The 12,570-nt window shown below is 39.7% G+C and overlaps 3 protein-coding genes across 4 annotated transcripts; 1 reads left to right on the top strand and 2 right to left on the bottom strand.

Annotated features, from left to right (window-relative positions):
• The first annotated feature begins 560 nt into the window (after positions 1 to 560).
• On the top strand, positions 561 to 3,311 carry LOC135078151 (uncharacterized). The gene is made up of 4 exons (XM_063972733.1): positions 561 to 736; positions 1,424 to 1,582; positions 2,406 to 2,535; positions 2,961 to 3,311. Exons 1-4 carry the CDS (start codon positions 614 to 616, stop codon positions 3,233 to 3,235), a joined length of 687 nt encoding a protein of 228 aa, XP_063828803.1. The 5' UTR covers positions 561 to 613; the 3' UTR covers positions 3,236 to 3,311.
• Positions 3,312 to 3,398: 87 nt separating this feature from the next.
• Positions 3,399 to 7,823, bottom strand: LOC135078152 (uncharacterized). The gene is made up of 6 exons (XM_063972734.1): positions 7,738 to 7,823; positions 7,014 to 7,076; positions 6,815 to 6,881; positions 6,354 to 6,437; positions 5,937 to 6,005; positions 3,399 to 4,935 (listed from the first exon to the last, which is right to left on the bottom strand). Exons 1-6 carry the CDS (start codon positions 7,810 to 7,812, stop codon positions 4,880 to 4,882), a joined length of 414 nt encoding a protein of 137 aa, XP_063828804.1. The 5' UTR covers positions 7,813 to 7,823; the 3' UTR covers positions 3,399 to 4,879.
• A 386-nt stretch (positions 7,824 to 8,209) lies between these two features.
• LOC135078148 (protein maelstrom homolog) lies at positions 8,210 to 11,810 on the bottom strand. 2 transcript variants are annotated; one of them, XM_063972731.1, is made up of 7 exons: positions 11,715 to 11,810; positions 11,439 to 11,514; positions 11,165 to 11,366; positions 10,515 to 10,658; positions 9,795 to 10,031; positions 9,047 to 9,210; positions 8,210 to 8,545 (listed from the first exon to the last, which is right to left on the bottom strand). In XM_063972731.1, exons 3-7 carry the CDS (start codon positions 11,328 to 11,330, stop codon positions 8,213 to 8,215), a joined length of 1,044 nt encoding a protein of 347 aa, XP_063828801.1. In that variant the 5' UTR covers positions 11,331 to 11,366; positions 11,439 to 11,514; positions 11,715 to 11,810; the 3' UTR covers positions 8,210 to 8,212. The 2 variants fall into 2 exon arrangements, with proteins under 2 accessions (XP_063828801.1, XP_063828800.1); XM_063972730.1 differs by having other exon boundaries at positions 11,439 to 11,796.
• Between the last annotated feature and the right edge of the window lie 760 nt (positions 11,811 to 12,570).

Genomic DNA, 12,570 nt, shown 5'->3' with positions numbered 1-12,570 from the left:
AGACACTAACTTCCTTCCACACACTATGTTATCGCAAGATACACATGCACTATTATAATTTCTCCTCGATACGAACTCAATTTGTGTGATGTAAACGATGTTTTAAACCTTTCTCACTAAATATTTCTATTTAAAAGTGTGATTAAACATCTTTATTGTATGTAATACAGAAAATGATTCTTCAAATAAATAAAACGGTATCCAAAATGTCTTTTCTTTCGTTCATATTTATTTATCATTGCGAGCGATAGGTGTTTCTAATGTACAATTACAAGATCGTAATAATTTACAATTATTCTAGGCTTCTAGCCAGCTGACCCTAATTTAGATCAAAATATTTATTTCCCTAATTTGACTCAACCTGGAATCGAACCCGCTGCGTTCAGAGGAATGTCGTACCGTTACGCCATCGGGTGGTCAGTTAATAAGGGTTATAGCTATTTACATCATACAATTAACGCAATAATTTCACGGCTAATATTTTAAATGACTAATTAAGAGACATCCTGATTAAACTGCCGAATTATGCTCTAAAACTATTATTGAAGCATTTCGTGCGAATGGCCCCGTGAGTGTAGTTCTTTTTGTGTGGTGGAATAGAAATTGTAGCAAAATGGATAAAACATATCAGTACATAAAAACGTCAATAGTTACGTTTAAATTGGATTACTGCTGTTGGATAGCGCCCGTTCGAGTGGGAATTTATATTATAGCTTATATGAACATATTAATTTCGGTAAGTTGGTCCATATTATGTTGAAATGTTATTAAAATAATTTATTGGGACATATTTATACAAAGATATTTTGTCTTACTTTTTTGGACTTGCCCTGGTTTTTTTAGTCTTCTCATAATCTATCTATACAGGGTGTTAGGTAAATGGGTATATGAGCCAACACTAGCCCATGTTAACATGGGCATATAAATGGTATGGTGAAGTCAGAAATTTGATATCATTTTATTTTTTTAAATTTTCATACAAAATAATTTTTATAAAATCCGATTTGTATGAAAATTAAAATAATTAAAATGAAGATATCAATTTTCTGACTTCACCATACCATTTATATGACCATGTTAACATGGGCTAGTGTCGGCTCATATACCCATTTACCTAACACCCTGTATAAATAAAAATGAATTGATGTTCGTTAGTCTGATTAAAACTCGAGAACGGCTGGGCCGATTGAGCTGATTTTGGTTTTAAAATGTTTGTCGTAGTCCAGGGTAGGTATAAACGGTGAGCAAATAAGGAAAAATTGCGATGGCTTATTTATTGCCTTTAAGGCGGAACAGAGTTCGCCGGGTCAGCTAGTAATTAATAAGCATTTCGTGTGAATTCTTGCCGGTTTCTATTGGCATTGGCTTCAGTGCTTTTATGTCCTTGATGAGTTAGGCCTAACTTGGAGCATTACAATTTCAGTTAGTGTCACTAGTGGGAACAGCGAACGACAGCTACTCGCCGACTATAATGAAGATCCAGGAGATTCTGATCGAGGACTACGTGTCGAAGCCGATCCCTATTTTGGCGTACGCCACCGAATTGAGCTTTAACGTGCTGCTGCTGTGTGCTATGTACCGGGTCAGTATTCAAAGGTTAATTCATGAAAACGACAAGTGTCGGTGTCGTTCTCCGAGGAACGCGGGTTTGAGCCCCGTTGAACTAAAAACTGGTGAACTGTTAGGCCTCAGCCTCGAACTTAGCGGGCAGCGGCGCGGGAGCGGCGGCGGAGCGGGCAACGAGCGGGCAGCGGCGAGGGAGCGGGCAGCGCACTCCTTCTTTTGCCCACAATAAATCGAGCGTAAGGAATAAATTTGAATCGAAATAAAATTGTCGCCGTTGTTCAGACATTTCGTTCGCGAATAAAAACAAATATCTCGACAACACAACCCCGAACACAACACTTCGCCGCTAAAGCGCCGCGCGAGCTGCCCGCTGGTTTCGAGAACGGGTCTGCGTTGCCCGCCCCGCTCCCGCGCCGCCGCCGCCGACGCCCCGCTGCCCGCTAAGTTCGAGGCTGAGGCCTTATGGATTAGAGACTGAGACATTGCTCACGTCATTCGTTTTGTCAGAGGACATGTGCAGCGAGGCTCAGTGCCTGAGGTATGGGAGTGACACGAGAGGGTGATGATTGACGGTCAAACGTCAGTGAGACTTCAGTGGGTCTAGACAAAGTGCAAATTATAATCGCAAACCAGTCGAAAAGTGGTCGAAAAGCCCCTTTTTGTATGGAGTTTTGACGGATTCGATCAAAAAGTGCGTTTTGTCTAGGGGGGCAGATTTGTATGTCCTGTCATGTCATTAGGTCAATGCCACCCCTGCCATATCTCAGGTACCTACTAAATTATGCGCTATACCCATATTTACTTGTTGGAAAATGTTTCATTTAGTTTTTTCCTTCTAGAAAGATATCGTCCTTCTTCGCGTGTTTATGAACTACAGCATCGCCACGATAATCTCTGCAACCTTAGTGTACTCTATGGTCATAGCCGCTATAGACGTGCTTCTCATCATTACTGTGATTTCCAGTGTATGTAAGTATTTACAGAGCTATAGATCGTTTCATCCACGAAGACGCGCCCCACCATACGTCCGCGAATGTTTGAGTGTTATCGGTACAGTGGACACGCACACTACAATAATGACGCTCGGATTGCTCGGATCCAACTCCCCGCACGCTTCCCTCGACCAAAAATTGGTGGTGCGTCTTCGTGGATGAAACAATCTATTTTCTAGATAGACAGGAACTTCTATAAATGTTTATAATATTTGCCGCCACCACATCCATTAAAACTGGCATTATTGGCGTGCACTAATTAGCACAATATCTATTTTGAAAAGAAAGAGTATGTATAGAGTATGGTAGAGAGGAATTCTGTAATTACATATCAATAGTTTTGGTAGGTCTTCTATTATCTTTCGAGTTGAGCAATTCTCAATTTCTCACGTCTTATTTCAGTATTCCAGATCTACGTCCTGATACTAGTCCGAAGCGCTATAGTTGAATTCAAGGAAGAAATAGCGGTGAAGAATGGGAAGATACCTAAGGAGATAGTCTTCAGTACATTGACTAAAGAACATGCTGAGAAGAGCGAAGCAACCGAGGTGCCTACCGCAGTAGTCACCGAGGCTGATGTGGCTCCCGTGAAAGAGGAACCGAAGAAAGAAAGAGACAGCAAATTGGAGACTGTGGACGAACATCCCAACGAAGTCACTGTTGAGGTTAAACCTTGAAAAAGTGAAGCTTATTTAATTTTATTTGAGGTGAGGACATCATGAGAAAAATTGTGTCTCTATTTAATATTACAAATTGTTTTGTTTTTATGATAAGTAATGTACCTAAGCTGTTAACTAAAATGGGTTCTACAACTACAGGTTAATGAAATGAAACTCTGAATGTATTCAAGTCATATATTTTGTAATCGTCATTAAGTTGTCATACGAAACTATAAATTCAAGTACAAACAAATACTTCAACATTTTAACATAAGAAACTTAGTTACTAAAGCCTCTAGCACAGCCCACACGAGTGCGACATAGCTGTAGGTTATAACTATTCAATAAGTACGTATACTTCACATTACACTCTAGCCGGCTGTTTGCTAGAGTCTTTATCGTAAAAAAAACCGAAATAATATCAACATTAAGATCAAGTATCACTTTGGTGATTACATTAAAACTTATTCTACATGGCCAACCTTAAAAATATGATACACTTCTTTTAAAGATTTAATAAATGAAATATAAAAATAGATTTGTTTCTTTCGAAAATTATATCTCAGAGAAGAGGAAGCGGAAATGGCACTAATGCTTAAATAACTAAAGCAATCACAAAAGTATTTGACTTAATATTATTTATCACATCGATTGTTACAACATCAAATAACATGTAGAGATAATAATTATCATATTTTATATGTTTAGTTAAATTTAATACTAAATGCTATTCATTTACTTATAACCTCACATCGACATAAAACATAATCATGTATTCTCATATTTGATCAATGAAATAGACAATCATCTAGAGATAGCAATATACTTAAGTCATTGAACGCCGATACACTAGAGACAATAACAATCATTCGCTACAACAATTTTTAAACCTTTTTGTTGAGTCAAGTTAAAACATTGGACACACTAGGCAACAAATGAAGTGCATGGTACCTAAAACGTTGTACAATTTTGTGGTACACCCGAGAGACACAATGTCGCTCTCGGATAAAGGAAAATGTTAAGTAAATCTATGTCATGCTTGACACAGTGCGACAACGTGGCGTCAAGTAGTTCGAGCGTTGTGCGTCACTGAGGGTCATTTCACCACAATGTATCCAAGCTTTATACACAGGAATATAGTATTATAAGGTATATTATATACGGTTATTTACTACTGAATATTCTATTGTTTACTATGAAATATTTTATTAATACTTGCTTTACTCCATATCAGACATACATAGCAGATAAATGCACGTAAAAGTCGAACCAAGACCGAAATGTAAAGGTGTCATATCAAGAGACTAATTTTATTTTTTATGCACCCATAATGCACGATAGCGAGCATACATGGCTAAAGTTTAGCTTCTAAATACATATTCGATAGTGATGAATAGCTGCATTATAGAAATATCCATATCGAACTTTCACCCATTAAATGACCATACCCTGTCGGCCATATAAGCTCGCCCAATAATTTTGTAGACACAATAATCCTAAAAGGGTAACAAGTCCTGACTAAAGTGTATTAGATACACGAAGTGTAAACATTAATAGAATATTTGTATCTAAGTCCCACAGCACAAGAGGAAGTCTTAAAATAAAGTTAGCAGTCAAGATTGAGTACAGGTCAAGACAAGATTAAAGGTAGACTGTCTACGTTTACTTCTTTGGTTTTCCAATATGCATTTTGTTTAAGCTGCTCGCTAAGCCACGGCCTGGAATGAACAAAAATACAATTTATATTGTAGGTAAGTAACTCGCATTGCGCAAGAAAAATTAACAAAACAAATGCATGCATAAAAGAGTTAACATTTCAATTATTTAAAAAGAAACTGACATCACTATGAAAAACAAATGTTATTAAACTATAGACTATTTCCTGAATGACAAATTTTGAATTTTATAATAATTTAATATCTCATAAAACATTAATCTGACATTTCTATGCCATATGGCAAAATATGATGGACCTTTATTGTAATAGTTTAAGACCTTTTATCACTGTACTGTACCATATTTTAAGAAATAAATCATTTGAATTTGAATGCAGGTAAAATAATATTCAGAAGTGACATATGAAAAGGTACATGGCAACATCACACTGACGAATGCTGAAAGGCGCATTGTCGTAGTAATATAAATTTGAAAAAGCATTCAAGGATTGTGTCAATAAATCAGCAGATACGACCCGTAATTATATCCCTAGTCAGTCTTTAGACTACTATTTTTGCAAATATAGCCGCACGCAATATGTGGCCGCAAGTAAGCATACACTAGCGACCATACTATAAAACGTGCGAACATTTAACCAGTGCTGAATCAAGAAACATAGAAAAATGTCTACTGTTTGTTGTGCATGTCAACTGTTTAATTTTAACAACTGACGAAAAAAGAAAAAAAAAGAGTCATACTCTGACATGACTGAGAAAGGCATGAAATTGCATCCAGTCGGTTATGTGAGGCTCTCCCTGCCCGATGGGCAGGGCCTACTCACTAAAACCTGACGGCGTCTTCCCGAAGTCTTTGGGGCGGAACTGCGAGTTATTGTCCGAGCTAGACAGCCTATGAGACTAGACTGAGTTGCACCAGCTTACTTTAACCATGACTATAACAATAACCGGTGTTTTTGTATGTAGTTTGACAATTTTTTGCCATTTATTAAGGGTAAAGTAAGATGGTGCAACTCAGCCTTCATTTAGTAAAAAATATATCTTACCGCGTCCAGCAGAGAAACTTGGGAAGTTGGCTTCGGTGAGCTCGGGCGCTGGGCGAAGGGTTTGCGAATCTGGAAATATTATATTCGTAAGTTTCCTTGCACAGAAATTTCTCCAAGTTAAATTAGTATGCCGCTTTTTTGCTCGACTTGGTGGGGGCACTGCCGTGCCCCCAGATAAAACAAAGTCGCATTCAGCTGTCTGTCCCTATGTATGCTTAGATCTTTAGAACTATGCAACGGATTTTGGTGCGGTTTTTTTAATAGATAGAGTGACTCAAGATGAAGGTTTATAGGTATAAAACATGCATATTATAGAAGAGAAAAGCCTGGAAATTCCATTGCAACCGTGCGAAGCCGGGGCGGGCCACTAGTAGAGAATAACCTAACATTTGATTTTGAACATAGAGTAAAACTTACAATCTGTCTTTGGCATACGTAGAGGAGGCTGGGCTTTTTTTTCCTTCTTTGATGAAGTCGAAGGAGCTGAAGTTGAGGCTGAAGCTGTAAAAAACACAGTTTTAAAAATTAAATACAAAACTTTATTGTTCGTTCGTTTCAGCCAAATGACGTTCACTGCTGGACAAAAGTATCCCTCAAGGATTTCCATAAAAACCGGTTCTGCGATAGGCCCCCCCACTAGGTGCACCGACGATCTGGTGAAGGTTACTGGTAGAACCTGGATGTGGGCAACACTGGATCGGTTGTTATGGAAATCCTTGGAGGTGGCCTTTGTCCATCAGTGAACAAAACTTTTTACTATGAATTTGATATTACAACTAATAATTCCCAACATAAAATTGTTCAAAGGTTTGTAAAGAAAAAGGGAGCATTATTTCAAAATGACCGTTATAATGTAGTGTACATTGATTAACACTTACTATTAGCAGACTCGTTGAACGAAGACTGATTGATATCGCTGGCTGAGGCGTTAGAAGGTTCCCCCCACTATAACAAAAGTAGCAGCAACTCATATCATAAACATAATAATGTGCTTAATTTTTTGTGTATAATAATTAAGTGTATAATGTGCTTTTCGCTTGAAAACAAATTAATGTCAAATAAATAAAACTTAATTACCCGAGGGACAGCCACTGACGGCCCAGCTCTTTCTTTCTTTTGCTCTCTAAAATTTATGATGGTCTGGAAAAAACGACATAATTAGTAAGTTTTGTAACACCATTTATAAAGTAGTAGTATTTTATGTCACATGAGCATGGCCATTACACGGTATTTTATGAGGATATTCTGATATATAAATGTGAGAGAAGTGGCAATGTGCAGGGCACATAGTATGCAGAACAGACGGGCGATGTAGCAGCAAGGTTCTGGAGTGGAAGCCACGCACTGGAAAGCGCAGCGTGAGACGTCCATCCACAAGGTGGACCAATGACCTTATACTCGTAAAGGTAGCATGTAGACGCTGGATGCACGCCACTACCAACCGGTCAGTATGGAAATCATTGGAGCCTGTTTTAATTAGTGGACGTCCGATGGCTGAAATGATGATGATGATTCTGTCTGATATATCAGCCTCTGGACCAGGAGGTGAATTCTGGACCAGAGACAAAGTGGGGGGTTAAGATTTAGGCAGGATCTTCGCGCTTAGACCCTGATGGAAAAAACAAGGTACATTGCAGAGTTTTTAATTTCCAGGGGGAGGTGCTTCTCCTTCCACCTCTTCTGGGTACATCCATGATTATCGCTATGCTTCGTTTTGTGTATTCTTAGCGCTTCACGCGAGGTAGTGCACTCCGCAGCCTTGTCTATGTCCCGCGGTGCTAGTGACTCCTGCAACACTCACGTCCAGGTCGAAGTCGCCGGGGACATGCTTCGACGGCAGCATGTCCACGCCGACCACGGGGCAGCAGCTGTCCATGATGGTGTAGGCCCAGCGCTTCACGCGAGAGGAAGTGCACTCCGCAGCCTTGTCTATGTCCCGCGGTGCTAGTGACTCCTGCAACACTCACGTCCAGGTCGAAGTCGCCGGGGACATGCTTCGACGGCAGCATGTCCACGCCGACCACGGGGCAGCAGCTGTCCATGATGGTGTAGGCCCAGCGCTTCACGCGAGAGGAAGTGCACTCCGCAGCCTTGTCTATGTCCCGCGGTGCTAGTGACTCCTGCAACACTCACGTCCAGGTCGAAGTCGCCGGGGACATGCTTCGACGGCAGCATGTCCACGCCGACCACGGGGCAGCAGCTGTCCATGATGGTGTAGGCCCAGCGCTTCACGCGAGAGGAAGTGCACTCCGCAGCCTTGTCTATGTCCCGCGGTGCTAGTGACTCCTGCAACACTCACGTCCAGGTCGAAGTCGCCGGGGACATGCTTCGACGGCAGCATGTCCACGCCGACCACGGGGCAGCAGCTGTCCATGATGGTGTAGGCCCAGCGCTTCACGCGAGAGGAAGTGCACTCCGCAGCCTTGTCTATGTCCCGCGGTGCTAGTGACTCCTGCAACACTCACGTCCAGGTCGAAGTCGCCGGGGACATGCTTCGACGGCAGCATGTCCACGCCGACCACGGGGCAGCAGCTGTCCATGATGGTGTAGGCCCAGCGCTTCACGCGAGAGGTAGTGCACTCCGCAGCCTTGTCTATGTCCTCGTGGTGCTGCAACAAGCGGCTATCTGAGTAGATTCTAATGACCAACTAATTGTATGATTCTTTATGGAAAATTCCATAGCTTCCTGATAAAATTTCAGATCTGACAAAAAATCCATATAAAGTTAAGTTTACTTCACAGATAAAGAGCTTAATCAACAAGTGGTGAAACAGGCTAGTTAGAAACCATTATTTGCAAATTGATGTATACTTTCCAGATTGTGTTGTTATAAGTATTTGTAACAAAAATGAAAAAACTATAGATCTAGCGCGCAAATGCGTGCAGTCAGACAGGTATAAGAGCGGCCCAAGAGGGATGACATATGACTTGACAGAGCATACGAATCTGAAGCACATCTGTCTGTAATCTGTGTGTCTGTCTCCGATACCTCAGGCAGGCACTATAGGTCAACGCTTAACTCTAGTCAGTGCCTGCGGTATGAGTGGCACGGGAGAGGTGATGTAACTGACATAATATGACGTGACAGAGCATAAATAAATTGAACATACCCGGCACCCCAAGCCGGGCGTGTACCGGAATGGGTCCTTCTTCAGCTGCGCGAGCGCCAACGACTCGCGGGGGAATCCCTCGTCGCCGCGGTTCTTGATGCCATTCAGCAGCGTGTAGAACAGCGTGTCAAGCTTGTACACGCGGAACATGCCGTCGTCTTCACCTGTGGACGGTGACGTCGTCAGCAGGGGGCGTAGTGTGAGTTTAAGTCAAACGCATTCGATGTCGACTGCGTAAAAGTGACATTAAGGCTCGGCGCAAATGGGCCACCGACCACAGCCACCGGTGGCCAGCGACGGCGACTTAAGACACTTTTTAATATAATTATTTTGTATAGATGCGCCGCACACGTGTATCCGGTGGCGGCCACTCGCTCGCAGTGCCACACAAAACGCCGACGACTGTCGTACTGCTCCACCCCCCTAGAGATGGGTTGGATTAAAATATTTGGATTAGGTACTGATTTACCTAATTCACCTAATCCAAATATTTTAAAGTACCTAATCCAAATACCTATTCCGAATATTAGCAACGAGTGTGTTATAAAATGTGGCGGCTTCCAGCCGACACCGGTGGCCGTAGCTCGCTTCTGACACTTAGGAATGCTATAGAGCAAAGACGAGTCTTATTGTCCGATATTAATGACGCCCGTACATAAATGGAGGTAGTTTCAAATTCAAAAATGGTGAAAAATATCTAAAAAGATAGCATATTAATTAATGTTGTTGTTAAAATTATATAACTTACCTGTCTTTGCACACATTTGCAATATAAAATTCAGGACTGGTTGCACCCTCTCTGGCATTGTGTAAATCGGTGGTACTGTCTTGCTAGAAGTCGGAAGGCCATGCTTCAGGTAGTCGACGATGATGGCTAAAGTGTCTATGTATGGCAATGTCTTATAAGTAATTGCATCCGGCATATCCAGCCCAAGTTCTTGAGCTCCGAGTTTGACATCATAAGCATATCCAACTGGTATTGGACCTAGAATTTGAATAACAATTAATATGTACTAGCTTTCCGCCCGCGTGGAATTTTGTCTGTCACAGAAAAACTTTATCACCCGCGTCCCAGTTTCGAAAACCAGGATAAAAATTTTCCTAAGTCCTTTCCCGGGACTCAAACTATATCTATGCATCTAAATCGGTTCAGTGGTTTAGGAGTGAAAGCAAGACAGACAAGAGTTACTTTCGCATTTATAATATTAGTATAGATAAATGACAGCATATCGAACTAAACCCATTGCATATTACATAATATTTAAATACATATTAAAATGTACTGTTAACTGTACAAAATTTTAAAGTTGCATGTGAAAATATTATCAAATACCCCAAGTTTAAACTTATTGTAAGACCTCAGCTGTCTAATTATGTTCATTAAGTCTGAAAGTAGTTTTATTGACTTAAAGAGAACTTGTGTCATATGACCCAGTGGCAAGTAACAAAAGTTGAACATGTATATTACCTGGGTTGATCATAGTATGAAATTGATCTTTGATGCCATTTTTAACATTGAAGCGTAGAGCGGTACATTCCCCTATTAGGTAATCCGAGTTGAACTTACAGTAGTAGTTCACATCCATCACATAAAAGTACTCATGTATAATTTCTGCAATGAATTATATTTTAAAACCTTAGTAAAATCCGTTAAAATTTAAAATTTCATAAGACAAGTTTAAAGTACACTTATGTCAAAAGAAATCTTTAATTGGTCATGAGTATTATGTCAACATGAAATTGTGAACTCCTTCAGTTTATCATATAACCCGTGAGATTGTAACCAACAGTGGGTTAGGTTATGTTACATTGTAATCGAACTATGTCACATTATAATCTGTGAGATTAACACCTGACAGAATTCACAATTTACGGTGACATAGCAGAGCAAATGAAAAGAAACAAGAAGACAAAAATAGAGGACAATTGTTATCATATTAATAGAACAATGCAAGTACCATCACAAAATGGAGGTAGCTATGATAAAAAAAAAATACCTTCAAGCAAAAACTTTCCTGTACCACACAGTCCGTCTTCAATATGAAATGGTGATAGGTAAATTTTTAAGAATGTAATTATTTAGTAATTAAGTGTATGAAAATATAAAAAATGCATTACCTGAATTAAAAGACTTTAATTTGACAATATTATTAATATACTCTCTCTCGGCTTCCTCTGCTTCACGCAACTCTCTCTCTTGTCGTTCTATCTCAGAAAATGGTATCCCTGTTGAAGTAAACTTCTGGTCAGGAACATTTCTCTTCAATTTTTCTTGGCGAGCCATTTCTTCAAACTTAGCGCGTACATTTGGTGGTGCCTCCTGATGAAAAAAATATTTATTAATAATTGAAAATGCAAGTGAAAGATACAAATTTTGAAAATGAATATTTACCCTCCACGAAGGGCCTGCAGCTTCAGAGACTTCTCTTATGTTTCCATACTGAATTCCAATTTTCTTTTGTTGTTCTCTGAAGTCAATCATATAGAAATAAAATGCGTTCCTTACTTGTCTTTTCGGCATATTGAAATAAATGCCCTACTCAAATGGCTATCGTATCGTCACGGAGAGTAGAATAACACAGAGAGTATGTAAAATATTACAATAAAACGAATATGAGACGGTGGTCAAAATAAATTTGCCGGCACAAGCGAATTTTTGCAAACCAACCAAATTTTTCTTGACAGCAGTTGACAGCAAAATCTGCAAAATTTGTCCTGTCAGTCGAATCTATTTTTCAAGGGTCATACCAAAAAAAAAAAACTAAACTGACTCGATTTAAAGATGTTAGAATTATAATAAATAGCCAATCTTTTGACCGTTTGAACTTTTGAAGACGATATCACCTTTCTAAAAAAAATAATTTTATACAGAGTGACAGGGAAACTAATCTTTATAAAATATCTATTCCTTGAAAGGGATTATATTATACTAGAAGTCATTAGCAACAAATTAAGTCCAGTGAACCAAGGCCAACCAAGGCCCCGATTGAGCTAAAAATTTACAACTGCATCGCGGTAAGCTATTTGAAACGAAACTGTATCGTAAACGGGGCGTAATTGCGCCTTTGAGTAAGCTGACACAAGCTACCAGGGTACGGAAACTTCCATACTACGATCAAACTTGCTTCCAAACAGCGACTTCAGTCGATAAATTCCAATACTTTTTTTTTTTTTTTCTTCTTTATGGCTCTCGCGGATTGCGTTTAGCCACGACGGGGTTCTTGATTTTTGCGTTCAGTTTTGCCATAAGTTTTGCGGACATTGCGTTTAGACAGGGTGGGATTGGGTTAAAGTTAAAAGGTAGGGAAACGAATCAATTACGGAAGGAAACGGAACAAAGGATGGTTTTCATAGGATCAATTTAGGTGTGATATAAGTACAAAATAATAAAAATAAAATAATATTTACATAAGTACAATATACATTACTATTTACAATTTTATATTATTATGGGTAATAAATTCGGCTAGGATATTATAAACATCAATGTTATTGGTATATAATAGGCAAGTGATGGATGTAGG

Source organism: Ostrinia nubilalis, chromosome 14, assembly GCF_963855985.1.
Source record: "Ostrinia nubilalis chromosome 14, ilOstNubi1.1, whole genome shotgun sequence".
In the NCBI taxonomy this organism is placed as follows: Eukaryota; Metazoa; Arthropoda; class Insecta; order Lepidoptera; family Crambidae; genus Ostrinia; species Ostrinia nubilalis.
This window is presented reverse-complemented; position numbering and strand designations above follow the sequence as displayed.

Coding starts and splice junctions, on each gene's coding strand:
- LOC135078148 (XM_063972730.1), bottom strand. CDS start 11,567: ATGCCGAAAAGACAAGTAAGGAACGCATTTTATTTCTATATGATTGAC. Junction 10,659..11,164: donor ATTAAAGTCTTTTAATTCAG/GTAATGCATTTT, acceptor AATTCATTGCAG/AAATTATACATGAGTACTTT. Junction 10,032..10,514: donor TCATACTATGATCAACCCAG/GTAATATACATG, acceptor TTCAAATTCTAG/GTCCAATACCAGTTGGATAT.
- LOC135078152 (XM_063972734.1), bottom strand. CDS start 7,812: ATGGACAGCTGCTGCCCCGTGGTCGGCGTGGACATGCTGCCGTCGAAG. Junction 7,077..7,737: donor CCGGCGACTTCGACCTGGAC/GTGAGTGTTGCA, acceptor CGTTTTTTCCAG/ACCATCATAAATTTTAGAGA. Junction 6,882..7,013: donor CGTCAGTGGCTGTCCCTCGG/GTAATTAAGTTT, acceptor CTTTTGTTATAG/TGGGGGGAACCTTCTAACGC.
- LOC135078151 (XM_063972733.1), top strand. CDS start 614: ATGGATAAAACATATCAGTACATAAAAACGTCAATAGTTACGTTTAAA. Junction 737..1,423: donor ATATGAACATATTAATTTCG/GTAAGTTGGTCC, acceptor TTACAATTTCAG/TTAGTGTCACTAGTGGGAAC. Junction 1,583..2,405: donor TGCTGTGTGCTATGTACCGG/GTCAGTATTCAA, acceptor TTTTCCTTCTAG/AAAGATATCGTCCTTCTTCG.